General features: G+C 38.7%; 2 protein-coding genes across 6 annotated transcripts in view; both read right to left on the bottom strand.

The window, feature by feature from the left end:
- Positions 1–5,473, bottom strand: part of myo3b (myosin IIIB) — a 65,161-nt gene extending 59,688 nt beyond the window's left edge. The window contains exons 1-8 of one of the 4 annotated variants that reach the window (XR_013787102.1): positions 5,247–5,456; positions 4,338–4,521; positions 3,972–3,992; positions 3,484–3,618; positions 3,240–3,344; positions 2,928–3,027; positions 1,601–1,677; positions 419–564 (exon numbers count right to left, since the gene is read on the bottom strand). Coding sequence is in view for 2 of the 4 variants with exons in the window: in XM_079463639.1 (XP_079319765.1) it covers positions 419–564; positions 1,601–1,677; positions 2,928–3,027; positions 3,240–3,344; positions 3,484–3,618; positions 3,972–3,992; positions 4,338–4,484 (731 nt within the window). In the remaining 2 variants the exon portion in view is untranslated. Of the gene's footprint in view, positions 1–418; positions 565–1,600; positions 1,678–2,927; positions 3,028–3,239; positions 3,345–3,483; positions 3,619–3,971; positions 3,993–4,337; positions 4,522–5,246 lie in introns of all 4 variants that reach the window. The other 3 variants (XR_013787103.1, XM_079463639.1, XM_079463640.1) reach the window with 3 other exon arrangements.
- Positions 5,474–14,769: 9,296 nt separating this feature from the next.
- ubr3 (ubiquitin protein ligase E3 component n-recognin 3) overlaps positions 14,770–20,781 on the bottom strand; it is a 36,582-nt gene continuing 30,570 nt past the window's right edge. For both annotated transcript variants that reach the window (XM_079464502.1, XM_079464501.1), the window contains exons 33-39: positions 19,556–19,680; positions 18,845–18,952; positions 18,368–18,493; positions 18,108–18,284; positions 15,931–16,140; positions 15,706–15,845; positions 14,770–15,284 (exon numbers count right to left, since the gene is read on the bottom strand). In XM_079464502.1, the coding sequence (XP_079320628.1) occupies positions 15,167–15,284; positions 15,706–15,845; positions 15,931–16,140; positions 18,108–18,284; positions 18,368–18,493; positions 18,845–18,952; positions 19,556–19,680 (1,004 nt within the window). In that variant the 3' untranslated portion in view covers positions 14,770–15,166. The remainder of the gene's footprint in view (positions 15,285–15,705; positions 15,846–15,930; positions 16,141–18,107; positions 18,285–18,367; positions 18,494–18,844; positions 18,953–19,555; positions 19,681–20,781) is intronic.

The raw sequence follows: 20,781 nt of genomic DNA, 5'->3' as shown, positions 1-20,781 counted from the left end.
AGATAACATGAGCGTCAGTCTCATCTGAATGAGAATAAAGGAAGGGAGGGCAACTAATCACAAACACAAATTGCAATCAAAGGACACCACAATGCACTCTGGGTGATAATAGTGTGATCGCGAAGAGGATCCAAGGTCGGATGTTTATCAAAGCTCGAATGCTTGATCTTAATCAGACCTCAAAAAGAGTCAAAAAGACGTTTTGATTTGGCGATGATAGCTAAAACCTATATTTATTCATTAAAAAGTTAAATATTTAAGAAACGTAGTGACATAACAATATCTTTAGTTGTCTTGTTATGATCACATGATGAATTACTCATCTCTCTCTTTTCCTCAATTTTTATATTTCCTCTCAGCATCGTCTGCCTTGAGGCAGATCTTTGTGGTGTGTGTTTAGCTCCCTCTGGTGTCTCACCGTGGTATTTTGAAGAGTGCTTTGACCGGGTGCATTTCCGCCAGGGGTGGGTCTCCATCTGCCAGCTCTATGGCTGTGATGCCCAGAGACCAGACATCACAGCGGGCATCATACGAGTAATCATACTGCTGTTCACACGCTATCACCTGCACACAGAGAAACCCACTGAAGACAATCTCCTCAAATATAACACTCTGTCAGTAGTTTTTTCATATGGATTTTACAGACAGACAGACAGACACCGGTGAGATTAAAAGAGACTCCTTGGTAAATGATCGGATGTGCTATTCTTGTTCATTGTAAATCTTACTGTATGTTAATAATTCTCTCATTTATACGTTTACATTTCTTTCTCTACACCATTATGCCAATATTTTTATTTCTACATATTTTCTTCATGAATTTTAACATAAAAAACACACAAAATTTTGTGAGGGTTATGAATATGGAAATATTTACTTAATTTATATTCTATCAATGTATATATACTGTATATATTAATCGCGATGAATCGCATACAGAATAAAAATGTGTGTTCACATAATGTATGTCTGTGTACGATGCATATTCATTTTGTATCCATGAAAACACACACATACATGCACATATTTAATAATATATAACATTTATTTAATTTAAATAATTACATGTAAATATTTCTTAAATTATATACATGTAATGTATGTGCATGTGTATGTGTTTAAAAACAAAGTAATGTGCACAGTACACAGACATATATTATGGTAACACTTTTATTTCGGATGCGATTAATCGTGATTAATCGTTTGACAGTCCTACTAAAAACCTTCCATTTTAGCTTTCAAATATCATTTGCACTCGCAAATATTCAATTCCAGTATAGCACCAGATGCCAAGACTGAAATTTGTCTTTATTTGGCTTAAAAATATTTGAAGAACTTTAATATTCTTCTGCTATAAAAATGTGCCATGTTCCTTCTCTTAACTGACCGATGAGACATTTAGATGCCTGTATATACCACAATGTAATAAGAGCATCTTGAACATTTTTTCCACAAAAGAAAGTATATGCTTAAATTATTTAACTGGAAAACTTTAACAGAATTGAGCAGATAGTTTTGGCAGAGAATGGCAGAGATGAAGAGAGTAAAAGATAAAAGGGAATTAAAATAAAGGGAGTAAGAAAAGTCAAACTGTGCAGACCTCAGGTGCCATCCAGAATGGAGTTCCTACAGATGTGTTTCTGCGCAGTCGGGCGCTGGTCAGCTGAGCCGAGACACCTGTGAGGTGTCAGAGAAGACACAGGTTTGCATGAGGTTACACTCTTTAGTATTTAGTATTAAACATTTGTTTTAATCCATATATAAACATAGACGTGTGTTACGCAACAGTCCAATATTATTGATAATATACACAATGGTGCAATACTTCCTTAAATATCACTAATAAAAAAACAGCTCAAGCGATTCAGACATTCTGTGGGTGGTGGATAATGTGACGTGACATTAGGACGGGATCAGACAACTGGCATTCATCACCATTATGTAACGAGAGTGTGTTGTATCCCGGCGGGATTCCACTTCTCTTTCTCACACATTAGATAAATACACCTCAGGCGAATGAGAATCCCCCCACACATCACTCCCACCCTCACATACACTTTACATGCAAAACACCGTTTGACCTCATTCAGACGGGCAGACCAGGGTGTGTCTGATAAATGCAGAGATAGTTTTTTGCATTTCATTTGTTTAAAGCCCATAATGCTGAATTTGCACGCAGTATTTGTCATTTTAGGTTTATGGTCATGTATAATGGGTACAGTATATACCTATAAATAGTATTGCACAATTATAATCCATCTCTTTCCCAAACACATTTGGAAACACATTGACAGCATCTCGAGGGATTAGCAGAAAACCTCCTGAAAAGATGGCTAGTCAGACGCTGTACAATAAGAATATAAGTATTATTATCATGTGTAAGATTTTCTTACTGCTTTTAGTATGCATGCACCAGTCGAGCTGATTAACATGTAACAGTAACTATCAAACCTATTTATGCAAAGTAGACAATCTCAGCAATCTAAAACAAGTTCAGACTCTTTTGGAGGTCCACACTGGTCGGATCTGGAAATTAATGGCTTAAAGTCCCAGTGAAATAAAAATTGACAATGCCTATTTTTCCATGAAATATCATAGCGTTTATTGTAAATCATTTATCAAGTTTATGCAATCCAAATTTTCTGTTAAAATCTGAAAATACACTTTAGATGAGGTATGTTAGACGGCTTGGGCGGAGCATCCGTTAACTCCTTATAACAGCTTTTTTTATACATTTAATCAAATAGCAGAGAAAGACAAAAGCCACGGCCACAATTTTTCATTCAAAAATGAATTTAACTAGGTAATGGTCAAAATATGTAATTGAAAACAATCGCAACTTCCAGTTCACGGGGACTTTAATGTCTAACATTATACCACTATGGGATTTGCCAAAGCCCAACATCCGAAACAGTGTCATCCATTACCAAAGTCCACTAGCTTGACTCCGCCATCTGTGCTGAAAAGAATGTTGTTGCCCTTCACATCCCGGTGGATAATTCTGTTGTTGTGAAGATGCTGGAGACCCTAAAGACAAAAAGCAGGAGATGCTGAAGCACAAACGGCCTCTGTGGTCAGCCACGCGAGCATAACAGCTGGAATATCTCTATCTTTTCAACTATCACAGAAAAACAAAAACTACTCTACCACAGCGAGAGTGCTGAGACAGCGTCCCTTTTGCTGGGCTTTGCAGATTTCTCCAGTGCGTGTGTGTGCGTGTGCGTGTATATGTGTCTCACCAGCAATGCTCCATACAGAATGTACGAGATGATGGACTCCTCCAGACGTTTCCCTCTCATCAGCAAACCCTTTATCAGGTCAGTTACTGAACCTCCGTTACACAACTATCACAAAAATAACACAGACACACACAGAGGCAAAGAATTGAAGGAAAGGTGGAAGAAAAAATGCATTTATTAATGATATAAAATATGTTTATGATATGCAAAATGTACAACTACTGTAAAATGCAAAACGTTGCACCTCCAGAACGAGCCACAGTTGTCCTCCGGAGAGCTCATCTGCTTTGTAGAACATACCCAAGAACTTGACCACATTGGGATGGTTGGACAGCGAGCGCAGGATGTTGTATTCTGCTTCAATCTCCTCATCCACATCCTGAGAAAACCATCAGCATCATTCATATTAGTACACAATACAGCAACATGGTTTATGACGGCTGTACATAAAGTACATTTAACATGACTTTTAAATATAGCACTCATTAAAGCATTTATGGCTCAGATAATGACTAACTTTATAACAGATAATGACAAAAGACGACAATGAAAGGATGTGATAACGCTAGACTTTTGTTACAGTAAATAAAAAGCAGCCATGCATGTAGTTTGCAGCAGTGGGTCACAGGGATCAAACATCTCTAATGACGTTATTTAACACTGGTACACAAGGGTTTAAACATAAAAAATATATATATCTGAAGAGAAAATTTAGGAAGAGCATCTACTCACTCTGTTATTGTGACTGGGATTCTGAGACATGCCACAAGACAGCAAATGAGAAGAAATGTCTTAAAACAATTTTTTCAAGCCATGGCAAGTAGTTTCGAGAGCCTTGTGACTTTTTTACATTGCACTTTCAGCACAAAAGTTCTGCGAGCTCATTAGTGACAAGTCATTTTACCCCCTTTGAATATTAAAGTGCTCATTTGAATATTAAGGTCCAAGACTCTCAGAAACAGCCGAGGGCATCACATAGAGACAAATACATTAAAATCAGTATACATACATCAGGAGAACTAAACAATGACAGTACTGTACAGTATATTACACCCAAGAGATGTCACTAAAGAGAAAACAAGCCCATCAATGACTCACATCAATGGGATCCAAAACTTTAACGGCTGCTTGACTTCCATTCCTCTTGTTGAAGACTTTGTACACCTTTCCATACGTTCCTTTTCCAATGGTTTCCACAATGTCCCAGTCAGCAGATGGATCTTCCAGTGACTCAAGACCGATCATGCTTGACTTGTACGGGTACAACCCATAGAAAGACCTCCTGAACGTTGCAAGAAAGAGTAATTCAAATGTTGAGTTAATTTTAATCTCCTCACACGTTTCTAATGAGCCGATGTGTCCAAATTTATATGGTTATAAATTAACATTATCACTGTAGTTTCAGGAGACAGATTTATCAGTGTTATCAGTATTTCTTAGGGGTGCTAGATTCTTCAATGACAAAATCAATAAGGAGCGTCATACATTTACAAGACTTTGTTCAGAAACGGGAATAATATTTACCTGTGGTTAGAAATGCCCATTTTGTAAAAGATTGTTACTACACCTACCATATTGAAGGTTCAGATATGATCTGTGCTACATTACAGGCCACCAAGCAAGCCATATCAGACCTCGATTTAGAACTACCACTTCACCTCTGTACAGTACATAGTTTGTATGATAAAGAAATCTAAATATTGTTTCTTAATAATACATCACATCGACACAGGATGGACAACTACAACAAAACAACAACGGACATAAAACCGAGCCTTGCGGCACACCATACTATGATATTATGTTTATTGTGATAGTGATCTGGCAAGATCACTTAACACACTTATCCACAGATGATATAAAGATATAACAAAAAGGAGAACTATTTTTAGACGTAAAGGCTTCCGTTCACTTGTCTATACAGTACACTGTTCGCCATTGAGGCAGATTTGAAAGCACAATACAAACACAACAATACATACATGGAGAACAAGACATTTTTCTTACTCATCTCTTTAACCACAATCAAAAGAAGTCACTAAATGCCTCCGGTGCAGAGAATGTTATTATTATTATCATAGCTCTCCATCCAGGACAAAAAATATTTTTTAAGGAAAAGAAAAAGTGCCTACTTTTATTTTTGTAGCGAGAGAGCTGCCTGTGTCTCCCTAGCACCCGTTATCACCAGTTCATGGATTCAGATAGCACTTTAGAGTCAATGCTCTCTAAGAAGCAACAATCTGCTCATCGTGATTGGATTTAACAGATTAACTCTGTCATCTACCTTCAGTCTACCACAGTCTCATTCTTATCATCGAGAGGTCCAAAACCTTCCTTCCAGATTACATTTCTGTATGCAATCGCGAATGATTACATGTAGGCATTTGCCCATTGTGATGATTTTAGATTTGGCCAGTCGCACCCATCCTATTCACTTGATGATACCAAAAGTGAGGTGGCAAGTGGATATATTGTAGAAGACACTTTCTATTGAAAAAGTTGGAGCATATACAAGTTAAATAGACACCGAGAGATGAAAAACTATAACATGCGTTTGGTTTTCACCTTCACAATTTTTTAAATAAATCATAATGCCCTAACCGAGTGTAATATTTCAGATTCATATGATGAATTTTGGCACTCACACAGATTCACGAGGGAGGAAAGCATTTACTTTGAGGTCAGTTTAAAGCAGAAAAGGTAAATGGTGTTTTGCCTCTGGGGGCTCTGAGCTCTGCACACAGAATTATGAATAGCACTAGAGATTAGACTGATGGATACTTTGACTCGAGCAGCGTGCGATGGATATTTCATGCCTGCCATCGGTTTGCTGGGAAAGTGGAAAGCACAGCTGAATTCTGACAAATGTGCCTTTCGGATGAAACAAACATTCGGCAACATAAGGGAAAACAGAACAAACATTAAACATTAATTGTTTATATAAAATACACGTCGACTTATTCCGGTGTCCAAATAAATGTCGCATTTTATAATCCCTTAACCGCTTTCAAGTGTGACCAAACAAACAGCAGCCTGCAGCATTTTAACACAAGCCGTATGCTCCCTCTGTAGTGCATAAGACGGCATGGCTGCTTCTCAAATTGGTTTTAAGTCATTGAAGTGTCTTTCAATATGAACGGGTCAAATTGCCGGTAGGTATCATTCGATCTGCTCTTCTCCATATTAACTTTCACCCACTCTGACACTCCCTCACCTCTATACACCTCACCCCACGCATGCGGTCGCTCGGTTTAACTGGAGTAGATAAGCCACAACTCATGTTTACTCATATACACTACAAATTCTTCAATTACATTGTTCTCATTATTAAAGATGGAAAGTTGAAAACATGTGAAGAAATATTACATTCATCACAAATATTATTTATATGATATTATAAGATATTTCCTAACAAGAACAAGGTCTGCCTGGGAATCATGCAAAACATTGTTACGAATCATAACTAAACATGCTGTATGACCAACCATACTCAAATCCAGTTAAAAAGATCAACAACCTTCATAAAACAGGCAATTCCGACAAGTGTCCTCTTTAAGAAGCTAAGATGATTCAGAATGTTGCCTTGATATAAGACAAAAACGACTTCATTATAAGAAATAAATATGCAAATACACCCGAATTAAAACATACATACATGAAGAATTAAAGAACATACCTCAAGTTGACAGACCTTCCTAACAAGTTGCTGAAATGTATGTGAGGGTTTGTCAATGCCACGAGCCTAAAATCATTCTAATCAGCCACCGTGAATTATTGATCACATCGTAACGTGCAATATGAGCATGTTTGAAATATTCATTAGCCAGATGGAACTAGTCATAAAAGAGCTTTATATGGAAGACCGAAAGTCAAACACCAACAGGTACACACAGGTAGGAGGGAAGTGTTTATGCATTGTGTTGGTCATGTGACCTGAGCATCCCATACTTGCTCTCCGGAAGCATTTACATTCACAGACTTATTTTGATGGCATACCTTAAACTCAGAGGACTGTGAATGAATTATGAGCCGTAGGCAATAACTGAAATAGGAATAAATGCTCGAGGCAAATAAAGCAATGACGGGCGAAATCTACTGTATGACCAGACGGAAGATCTCAAATGGAAATAAACTCAATTTCATACTAACAAACTGCAGCCTGAATTAATAATAACTGGAACAGGTGCAAGTACATAACACAGAATGTCTATGCTTGTACGGAGACAGTAATGCTGTGAACTTTAGGAGGACGACGCAGTTCCTCTGCGGTCATAAACAGAGACTGTGTTGCTATGGCACGTATTCTCATTGGGACTGGAGAGCAGTGGAGCAGGACCTGAGTGAAAACAACAGTACGGGTGGCACAGGCTAATGGGACAAACAGGATAAACCCAAACGTTACATTGAAAATTAAGCTGTGCCGGGTTGTTTTAACGCATCTTTGGGTCAAATATGCTGTTATATGTATTCATTTAAATCAGTGGTTCTCAATCTTTTCGTTGTTAGACCCCTTGTGTAAAGTGCATCGCTTTGCTGCTCCCCAAATAAAGCCTTAACATCTTAAACATACATTTTGATTTAAACTAGGCACAAACATGCTCAGTTAAACAATGCTAAAACATAAAATTGTTTTGGTTGGTCGTCTTATTTTTCTGATGTTTGATGCCATCTGTGTCCCCCCCTCCACCTTGGGGCCCCCCAAAAATGTATGTTCCAGCATTGAATCGTTTTTTTTTATTCTGAATTAAGATTATAAATCTATTTCGGGGGGCCGCAAAGTGATGCTCTCTACACAAGGGGGCCTTACGGTGAAAAGGTTGAGAACCACTGCAGATTTGATTACTTTTTATCAACTTTTGAGCACGAGTATAAGTTTCCAGAGCCCTTTCTGCGTGTGTGTTTATGAAAGCCATGCCAGAGGAAAGCAGACACCCTACGCAGGGGCTGATGAGTTTACATTTCCATGGCAGCAAAGTTCACAATGCGAAACCAAAACACGATGGCAAAAAGCAAACAAATACAGTTTATAACTGATCGTGGTCATATGGAACTGCAGTATTGACAAAACATTGGCAGCGATGACATGGAGAAAGAAGGTGTGGTGTTATTGTCATCGACTTCGCTCAGGAGAGAAGTACACGCGCCTTCAATACGCTTTAATCCTGTTAAGGAAATGCGATGACCATCTGCCAACAGAATGTGACTAGCATTGTATTCTGGATTTAGAAACCTGACTGACACCATCTAAACACTCACACACACATCGATCAGTTCTACAATTCTCTACAATCTTACATTTAAAGAAATGATGTACAACACCAAAAGGGTGAACAGAACCCCGACAGGAAGTGACTTCTTGGTCATGATGACTCGTAGGTACCTTGATGAGTGTTGATATATCAGTTTTAGAACTTTAGAATATCCCAAGTGACCAATCAGAATCAAGCTTACCACAGAACCATGTAACAGTGTCTTTTAATGTAGAATTTGTATGGCCACAATAATCGTTGGAATGCTATGAACGTCTGACAATCCTTCTCTTTTGACGTAAAAAAACAACAGTAAGTACTTTTTTTAGAATACTACCACACTTACTGCTTAAAAATAATGATGTACGTTCCCATCAAAGGCAAAATACACAGCTTTTTCTATGTATTTCTATTTCAAAGTAAATTTATTTATAAAAAAAAACGTGCCCCAAAAATGTTTCAAATGTGCTTAAAAAAAACGTGAGCACAAACGTGACCCCAAATACTTTTAATTAAATTTACTTAAAAAACTGCAAAAATTAAGCAAATTCAACATTATTTTTTCATATATTGCGAGACATGCACATTCATAGGAGACATTGTATGCCGTAGACTTGTTCTTCGGCTGTATATGATGCTTATTAAACATCATCACAGTGAAGAAGCCTCTCTCACCAAATCCTGCCGTTGAGATGATAAAACTCAGTTCTGTCTGTTTCCACAGAGTTATCCAGCCCTCTGGGCACAGCGTAAAAACATACACATATGTCAGGGTTAGTTAGCCCTGACTGAAAACTGAAAACTCACACAGACACACAGACACAGACACACTCAGAGACACAGAGACACACACACAGACAGAGACACACAGACACACACAGAGACACAGACACACACACAGACAGAGACACACAGAGACACAGACACACAGACACACACAGAGACACAGACACAGACACACACAGAGACACACACAGACACACACAGAGACACAGACACACAGACACACAGAGACACAGAGACACAGAAACACACAGAGACACACACAGACACACACAGAGACACACAGACACACACACAGACACACACACACAGAGACACAGACAGAGACACAGAAACACACAGAGACACAGAGACACAGACACAGAGACACACACAGACACACACAGAGACACAGACACAGAGACACACACACACACAGAGACACACACAGACAGAGACACACACAGACACACAGACAGAGACACACAGACACACACAGAGACACACACAGAGACACAGACACACACACAGACAGAGACACACACAGAGACACAGACACACACACAGACAGAGACACACACAGACACACACACAGAGACACAGACACACACACAGACAGAGACACACACAGACACACACAGAGACACAGACACACACACAGACAGAGACACACACAGACACACACACAGAGATACAGACACACACAGAGACACAGACACACACACAGACAGAGACACACACAGACACACACACAGAGATACAGACACACACACAGACAGAGACACACACAGAGACAGAGACACACACAGACACACACACAGAGATACAGACACACACAGAGACACACACACACACACACACACACAGAGACACACAGAGACACAGACACACACACACAGAGACACAGACACACACACACAGACACACAGAGACACACAGAGACACAGACACAGACACACACAGAGACACAGACACACAGACACACAGAGACACAGAAACACACAGAGACACAGACACACACACACAGACACACAGAGACACACAGAGACACACAGACACACACAGAGACACACAGAGACACACACAGAGACACACACAGAGACACACACAGACACACACACAGACACACACAGACACACACAGAGACACACAGATTTTAGTGATATGTGTTGTGTGAAACCCTCAAACCAAAAATCTCAAACCAAGTTGCATTGACCGTGAGGGCAACGGAGTAAAATCACACCAATGGCATAGAAGTCACCGGAAAAATCAGTTAAGAAAAGCATTTGCATCAATTGAAAATTTCCTTATTTTTGTATTTGAATAAGATCAAGCCTGTTGTCATAAATCAGTAATAATCTACACGATATTCCATTCTTACCTGTTTTTGACCGCATCTGTTCTATGACTGTCATTTCCTATAAGGAAAATAAATAATAAGACTCACGGGACCTTACGTTCTATCTTCATTATATCTCATTGACTTCTATGTATCAGACAAAAACATTCTATCCATGTACACGAACTCTGTTTAGATGCTTAAAGCGGTCTGCAGATCATCAGATAACCTGTCACAGAACTGCATCGCTGAGCACATCTCTTGGTAGCATTTCTAGCCATTTCCCTCAATACGTAGTCTTGGATTGCATTAACCACTTTGTTTTTGCAATGTGACTTTTTAAGACGAGCTAGAAGAGAATTTTTTAAGAAAACCTACCTGCCATAGCTGTTTTCTGACATAGCCGAAAATCAAGCCCTCTTTGCTGTCCTGGGGTTAATAATTCACTAGAACTTGATAAGTTCCTGTGCGAGTACTTCTGAGAGGAAGCAGCGTGCACACATGACCCATCCCAGCACACCTGACAGCTAAAGCACAGGTGCATTATAACACACCAATGACATCATGTGTCCGGAGGTGAGTGACGAGTGACATCATCAAATTGGGTGAAACAGGATAAAATAGAAGTAGTTTATGAGCGGCGAGTCTCTTGAAGTCTGTCAAGAACATGTCAGGGTCATATTTCATTACAAGATAAAGATATGATACTTGATTTTAAACCCTTTTTGTATAAAACAGCCATTTCATTTATTTAATCAGAAATTGTGGTAATTGCTGTTGTGCTGCATTTGATTAATGATGTAAATAAAAACAAACAAAACAAATTTGGGTGGAAAATATGAGGAATATGCATTTTTTTATTTTCTGAATTGTACAGATATTTTTACACACACACTGTACAAAACCACTGTAATTTTATAGGATTTTACGTTTTTCCACATATTTTTTAAATGTGGAAAAAAACAGAAAACATGTAATTTTATGAGACAAACCCGTTATTTTCCAGTATTTTAGAAAAAAAAATGTTTACAGCCTTTTCTTGACAGTGTTTAAAAAGCAAAACAATGTGTTAATTGAATTACCCTGATGTTCCATTGTGACAGCCTCAGTCCCCATTCACTTACATGGCAAAATCTGTGTTCTTGGATTTGGAAAGACATGAAATGAAAACAGGATTTTGTTAACCCAAACATTTTATAACACAGGCTTTCTATTTATCACACACACGTTTCTTTAAGCTTTATTTTATTCTATGGTGGCATGTGACCAGGGCATGTTTTTAAGGTTCTAAACTACAATACTAACTAGCCATCTAGTCTATAGCTTGAAAACTTCAAATAAATTAATTAATAAGAAAAACTTCTACTGAGAATGATGATAAATTCTGATACCTTCTGCACATCAAAACACGTGGCATCATTCACTGTGTCCATAACAAAGCGTATATTGCATAAACCAACATCGTCCAGTTTAAACGATGGCGTCATAGAAAATGCAGGTGGTGTAGTGGTCAGTGTCATCATATATTGTGTTGGTAACCCACTTTCCATTGAGCGCTCAAACAGGGCGGGTTCGGTTTCTGGGCTGTAGCACAACATCATTTAAAGATTAAACCATTAGTGTGTCATGCATCCATCTACCAAACACCACCGAATGTAATGTTTCTTTAAATATGTAAACAATGATAAGAAATTTAAAAAGCAATATATATATTCTCTCCCAGAACCCAGTTGTTAACTTATGTAACTACAGAATGGGGCCATTATGTTCCTAGTCGGCCTAGATAAACACAGACAGAACAACTTACAAAACAATTAGACCCGAACCGACGGGCAGCCACAATTAACCCTCAGGAGGAAAGACATAAGAGCTATTAAAGGGATAGGTCAACCACAAAAGATTTTTTTGTCATTTAGTCACACACGACACTCTAAACCTAAACGACTTTCTTTTGCAGAACAGACAAACACAGATTTCTCAAGAAACAATATTTGATCAGAACTGCAAAAATGAAACACACGAATACCAAGACATATCAGAGCATCTGTATATTTTATTCACATATGTTACATTTTGCATTAAATGTCATTCAAAGTCACCACTTCAGAGATGACATCAAAGAATCTGAACCAGCACCTACAGTAATGTACTGTATTACTGCCTGCCTGACATGCATTCACTGCAGGAGATACCAGCATTAATCACCCATCACACCTAGCAAATCTGCCCGTCTATACAAAGTGGGTGGGAGAGAAAGAGGAAAGCTCGAAGAAAAAACGGGAAAAAACATCAGCATGCAAGAAATCAAGACAAATGAAGAAAAGTAGCTTCAGGTGCAATGAAAAAAAGATCCCTCCATTTGATCGCAACAATGATAATCAATTCCAACCAATCAAACTGATCGACAAAACAAACACACTGCTCTGGTGAGATTCTGACAGAGCGCGTTTTCAAGGGGATAGGGGGGGTAGATATAGGGAACAGTCCTGAATATTTCATTTTGGGAAATCTTTCAAAATATAATTTAAATATAATTTATTCATGTGGTTATTTTCATAAACTCGCCACGCGATAAGACAAAAAATATATGAGGTAAATTACACTTTTGAATTATATTTATAATCTAAACATTCAATAGGGCAAGAATCAAAACTAATCGATCTGAAATAAAAGTGTGCTGTAACATGGTACTGTATATGTTGGCATTTAATGCATTTTAAAATTATGTGCATAATGCCCTCTGTAATTGATAAATAACACATCAGCGATGGTCCGAGGACAGAGCTCTGAGGAACACCATATTTTTCAACATTAGACTGCCAAACCAGCCTTCTAAGGCTATTTGTGTAGAGAATCAAATAGATTGTTTTTAATTAATATTTACTGATAACATTAAAACATCATTTATTTCGTAATAAAGCAACAACATACAATCTGACTGATTTTAAAGGGACACCCCTTTCTCAGGAATACCCTAGACCGCGAATAGAAATTCAATATCTGGGTGATGTGTGCATAAAAATACCATCACATTAACACATAAATAATGTATTAAACCAACTTTACAAGAGATAACGTATCAGTCTGTAAATTGCTTGAGAAGAATTTCCTGCACCCAGTTGAGGAAAAATGCCCTACAAAAACAGTTAAATCTAACTTACAAATGTAAATTGTTTGTTGTAACTGTGCACTAAGCTTGCAGATATATAAATCTCAAAAAGACAGCCTTTAAAACTGCTGTGTCTCAGTGCTGTGAACATCTAAACAAGAGTGAAGAAGGGCTTTCTAATGAGCTCAGTAAGACCTCTATATGACCATATGACATTTATGATACAATAAAGAAAGGACCAAAAACAAGTGACAGGTTTTCTACTGGCTATAGTAAGAAAATATCATGAACAACACGTCGTGTTCATACTTCATCATAAGGAGAAGGACCATTTTAATGTGAAATTAAACATTTCCAATCCAAAATTTTAATTACTATTATAAAAGGGTCAATTAAATAACGTACTTAAATTACTGCATGACAGCACGAATAATAAAAAAAAGTTTGAGAATAAGAAATGATCACAAAATGTCAAATAAATGTGATGTAAACAGGTTTTATTTTCTTTATGCAAAATATGTTTTTTTTATTTTGGGGTAAAATATGAGTCAAACGAACTGTCACGATATTCCCTCGCTATTAGCTTTAAATAAGGTTGGGGGGGGAATGAAGGCAGGAAAACGGCGACAATTTTTTATAATGAACTCAATAGACCAGTCAACCATCAACAGCCTTCATTAGAAAAAAGATGAAAATGGTAAAAATAAGTTTTACAAAAAGATATAATCAACTTTTTTCTTAACAATGAATAGCAGCACTTTTTAAATATTAAAATATCAAACCAAAAATAAAGTAAAATTCCTGAGGATGAAAGTACTGTAACTAAACGTCCGAGACAAACTAGCTTTAGCTCGAATGTGTTGATATTTCTGACTCCCTCTTAGCTTCAGTAATCGATCCACATCAGCATATAAAGTTCTTCCAAAATTAATCTTACGAGATGTGCTGAAACTCAAATAATATTATGATATAACTTCACATTGCACTGGTCAAAGGGCGTTTGGCAGGGGTTTCTAGAGTGAAAAATATCGTTTCTTAGTCGTCTTCAAGATTTTTAAATAAATTCTGATATCTGTACATGATTCGTTTAATATTGGTCAGGCTCCGCCCAAAAGCTTTGCTCTTCAAAAACAATGTCAGTTATCCAAACACTAAAGAACAGCATTTTTCATTCACGTGTCCAACAGGATTAACAAAGTCTCACTCATTGTGCTTCTACGGTGAGCTTGCTGGGACAAACAAAACTCTCCCCTTTGAAATCCACACAGAAAATCACTTAAAAACACACACGCACACACAAGCTTAGTCATTAGGCTTGATTGTACACTAAACTTCACATGAACCCAGGCTATGGCAAAAACCAACTCGATGCATGTTTTCTTTATATTACATGACAGAACTGAGAAGAGGATATCACAGAGGCTGGTGTTGACATCATGTGACCTGTCCTCGGGATCTGGGCCGTTCATTAAAGTCCATTGTAATGGGGACCCCAGCGCTTGTTGATGTGATCGAAGGTGTGCGACACCCACTGCTGCTCTAGAACTCTGTATCTCTCTTCACATAAATACAGAGGCTTTCCTCGGCTGTGGACAAAAGGAATACGAAAAGGTCACAGAATCAATCATTTTCTCTGCAAAAACAAACCAAAAAACGTCATTCTTGCCTCTGTATTGCCATTTCGCTTTAAAACATTAAAATTGCAGATGAATATATGCACTTCTTTCCGCGGGTCGAAATTTGTAAAAAGTTACATATTGTAGCTTTAATTGTTTTGCATACATTTTGTAGGCTCTGTTCCAAATACTAGCGAGTTGCGTCATTATCGTTACTTTGTTTCAGCAGAAATGCATTCTGGGATTGCACCCTTGTATATTGCATATTGTAAAGAAGATACGAAAAGCTACAGCCAAAATGAAAGGCACAATAAAGTAATTCAGAACAACCTTTAGAGCATCTCAAAACAGAGCTGAACGCATCAGAGCTAAAAGAGGTTTGAGAGCGTACCGCAAGTCTCGATCCTCTTCTCCATGAGCGTCCAGGTACACAGACCCCCACAGACAGAAGCGATGCCCGCGGATGATAATGATGACCGATGCGTTTATCAGAAGAAAGATACCCGTCGCTGCTCCACAGTGTTGGGAATGCTAGAGTTTAAAAAACATACAGAGTTATCACCAGGATCAGGGTGGCGTTCAAACACAACGCTGGTAGTGTAAGAGAGATGCTCACCAGCACACACTCGCAGACCCCCTGCTGCTTACAACAGTGACCTTTCAGACAGACGAATGCACCGCACACCAGACACAGCGCCGGGTCTTTGGGTGTTTTATTGCAGCTGCTGCAAGATTTTCTGTGGTAGTACTGGAAGATGGTGTTGTAGTTGTCCGGGAGCTGCAGGAGGCGAGGGGCTGCCCACTGAGGGCCCTGAACTAAGAGAGACTGAAAAAATGTCTTTATTAGCCGTGAAGGTACCGACCGAGTCTTAAATACCATGAAATCTTTGTTGTTTATTATGTTATCATGTTTTTATTGGGTTTTAGTGTGTTAGTTAGCAGTATTTTGTGAGTTATTATGGTTTGAATAAAAATAAAAAAACGGCAGTTTGATTGATATTGATTGGAATGCACAAAAACATGATTTTTGAAAAACCAAACTCTTCAAAGAGTGTAAACATATCAAAAGAAATAGTGGATAGGAAATATGACCTACAGCAGTGGTTCTCAACTGGTTTGGCCACGGGACCCACATTTTCAAGGGTCATCAAGCTGTTACCCACCTTTTAGGATACATGCCGCCATGTGTAGTCAAACGAGCGACTTGTTCTAAAATACTAAATAAAATGTGTCACTAATATGACTAAAGCCCAATTTATGGTTCTGCGTCGGACCTCCGAGAATTTCTTCTGTTATTTATTGCATTTTGTTGATTTTTTACTATTTTTGTTGCTGTTACTTTTAGATCATACATGCAGTCAGATATTGCATGTGCCTTTTTATGATACTTCATTAAAAGGGATATTGTCTTTTTAATTGTATGTTATATTCCTTAATCCATTAGTTTAAATTGACTGCAATTTTATCTTTGGGTACTCAACCCCAGTCCATCCCAGATGTGGGTGGCATTGATTTTTCAAGAAGATATTTATGAATATATTTGGTTGAAGTAATAAAAGTCAAATCAATGAAAGTCAAAAATGCTAATACATTCAGCACAAAAGTACTCCCTGCCCCTTGCGATGTTAAGGGTCTTATAAAACGAATCAGTTGATATGCGCAAAAAACTGAAAGCTATTATCGCATCTTCGGGTGAATTGCGATCGCACTCATGTGCCCCGCGCATTAAAAGGGCAGATCCTTTATAGTGCGAGTTCTGGAGGGAGATGAACAGCTGTTTTCCTAAATTCTCAATAAAAACGACATACTTTTCCTTTATTCGAGACAACCGGCACAAGACGCGTCTTGGAACTTGAACTATCGCATGCGCAAACCGACTGCCCGTGGCTGTGGACTGCCGATTTTAACGTTGCAAATAAGATACGTTTTCTGGACAGACCGATCAAATCGATTTATAAGATGTCAGTATTGTTATGAATATTACTTTTGAATTGAATGTAGCAACGAGTTCAAAGATGTGGCGTCTCAGGACATGCGTTTCTTAATGCACAACGCTCTCCACTTATTTGAAATGTGAAGCGCGGGCAAGCAGTTGACTAGCCCTGATCTGCGCTGCAGGCTACGTGCCGGTTTTCTGCGTCGACAGGCAATGACTACTAGGCGTCAGTGCCCTGGAGCATGTTGCTTGTGTAACCAAGACAAGAGCCAAAGAAGAATCAGCTCATTTGAGAAGCATTAGCAGTGATCCTTTGTTGCAGCTTGAGATGTTAAATACAGAAGAATTTACTTCGATAATTCGTTCAGAAATGCGTTTCTGTAAACATGACGGTATGACCTGAGGGAGGGGTTCAAACAGACCAATCGCAGCGCTTGTGGTCCATGTAGAGTTGATGCGTTGTTACATTTTTGGAGAGGTGCGCGTCAGTCTACGGCTCTGAACTTAATACTGATGAATGAACTGATGATAAGTTAACAATAAAGCTATTAAATATCCCAAAGTGCACTTCTTTCAGAATTTTCATTGTGAACGCACTACTCACACTATTTATACTACAAAATGGCTTAGAATAGTGCATAAGTTCACGATTTGGGACGCACCGTTGAATTGACACAGTGAGTGCTCCCTTGCTCGGGCATCTGCCGACGACCTTCATGCACGTATTTCAAAATAAAAGTCTCGCATCAGAAAAACAGTTTTTTGTTTGTTGATGTTGGTTCTTAGACGGTACACTCCGCGACCCACCAGTTGAGAAATACTGACCTACAGTATATAGTCTGCACACAAAAACTGACCACAGATTGCTGGGCGGGCGTATCAGAGAGACCCATGACCTCTGAACACCACTGTGAGATCATATCGAAAGCATTGATGTTCCACTTCAGACAAGCTGCACTGCTCAAGGGTCCAGCGGGCTGACCAGAGCCAAGCAAACCCAGACATCCAGTGAGCAGAGAAAACTCTTCATCCACCTGTGATGGGTGATAACAGTTAGTCTGTGATGCATGCTGAATGAGTCGTGACTGCGTGTGCGTGTGCATTTGTGCATGTTTACCGGGCAGCCGGGTAAGCCGTCTCCATACAGATGGTGTTGCAGTAAGCAGGACAGCCTTAAGAAGGGCAGACAGATCTGCTGAATGCTGAACTCAATAGACTGAGGAGACCACACACTGGAGCTCAACTACAGAGAGAATACATCATTAATACATGTCCACTTCCTGTTAATAAAGCTTTCATGACCTACTTACTGGCCATGTCCACAGTTTTATCTGCAAAAATCGTATAAAACATCTGATATGGCGATTGGGAGTATACGCACACGTGGAATGACATACTGACCAATCAGCATCAAGCAATGCAACAATCCATAAACTGTATACGTCTTTTATTAAACCTTTTAGACGATGTTTCATTGCTATAACGTGTCCTGAGAAAACACGTACACTCGGGTTTACTTTGTTTAGCGATTATTTATCCGTGTTAGAAAACGGTTCCGTACAGGTGTTTACGCTAGATGTCGTCATTGACTCACCACAGATGAATCCTCAGAGTTGGTGTCATAGACATCTTTGGCCTTGGTCAGCTCCGAGATCACATGACCCAGAAGCGACTCCCATAACTTGTCGGAGTTTGGCGTGTTCTGTGTATGAAAGAACAGCAGAAATAAACCTCATTTCTTCCTGTAGACTAGTAGCACTTCGTTCATTGCAGATGGCTCTATAATGCGAAATGAAAGCAATCCGGCTAATGACGCGAAACATCTTTATTAGTCGATGTATTTCCCACAAAGCCATTTGGCGCAAAAATAGGCCTTTCATGGAATAGAGGGCCATTGCTAATGTCACACTCTTCTTTAGCAAGTAAAGCCTAGGTTACAACGACCAATGTTCTGCCTTTGTGACAGCTACATGTCACCATGATCCCACATTTTGAGATCTATACTTACAGAGGATACGAATATGAGTCATGGGGACTTCATTTTATTGTACAAGAACATTATGTCAATGTTTTTTTTGTCATTCGAGAACATCAAGAAAAATATTTGTATATACAACACATGCACTCAGATACTCGGGATGAGAATGTAGCAGAAAAAGTAATAAATCACATCAATAATTAATTCCTGTTAAATGATGCTTTGATAAATGATATATATACAGTATATGTATTCTTTTATTTCTTTACTGCCATGATGTTTCAGTGGTTTTCGCCAATATGGATTTGGCTTTGACATTAGTTTTACCTTTTTGGCAGCTCCAGTGTTGCTCCAGGCGCGTCTCTCCTCTCGGCTGAATCTGATAGACAGAGCAACCAGAGCCTGTGTGTACTGCAGACTGTACAACACCTTCACTACACACGTGAAGTGCTCTACACACAAACACAAAACACACACACAGCATGTTATTAACACCAGCAATAAAACATTCTTTCCAAGTCTTCCAATGGATGGCAATACATTTCTGCAGATGTAACCACGGTCAGGGAAACGCATATCACAGCCCAGGTTTTCAACAAATCATCTCCTTCAGCCTCCGCTATACTAACAGCGTCATAAAAAAGATGAAGTGTGTCATATTTAAATTGACGTCAATGAAAATGAGGCTTTGAGGGATAGACAGTCCATACTGTTGCATGAGATAAGAGAAATGTCCAGTCAGCTGGTTGTTAACATGCTGTAATGTAAGATGTCAAGCAGACACTGCATTAACCTGCTTATTACACGAGCACTAAACTAATTAAATGAAATCAACATTTGATGTGTGTTTATTCAATGAAAATGTTATTGTGCATGAAAAGAACGGTACTGCAAACAGAAAAAACATGTGGTTAAATCGTATTATTCTTTCAGTACATTTTCTATATTTATTTGCATATGTTTTTGTTAAGATGATAAAACGGTTGTAAAATTCGGCTTGCCATAGACAGGACAGGTTGTGTTAACAGGAAGACACAGACACACAATGACACTCCATTAACATTCCTCAGACACACCATTGTCTTTATGACACGAGCACCAGCTCTACTCTCGTGTGTCTCAGATCAATCCTCTGCTCGCACACATGATGTTTATTTGAGAGCTGATCAATGATCAGTGATCGTTGAGTGACAGCCCATCGAAAGACCACACGCACGTGAAGGAGGAGAAAAATGAAGCGAGAGCAATGTGAGGGGTTTTAAAGTGCATCACTTGATCTCGTGTGTTTTCTGTTGGTCGGCCTTGAGCAGTTGACTCTGTTCAAAGCTGCGGTTTCAAATAGCATACACAATCTCACACTAGCTACCCACAACACTTCTTGTTCCATTGATTTATTTCTACACATGCTAGGATTGTTTGTTTTGACCGTTTAGCCATTAACCGAGGCGTTATCTCTGCATTCCTGTGACATATGAATAGGTGTTTTCTGCCGCGGGTCTTTCCAGACTGTCTCCACATCGCGTTAACTTGTTACTTTAATAAAGAAAAACTAG

Source organism: Barbatula barbatula (genome assembly GCF_947034865.1).
Source record: "Barbatula barbatula genome assembly, chromosome: 9".
Taxonomy (NCBI): Eukaryota; Metazoa; Chordata; class Actinopteri; order Cypriniformes; family Nemacheilidae; genus Barbatula; species Barbatula barbatula.
This window is presented reverse-complemented; position numbering and strand designations above follow the sequence as displayed.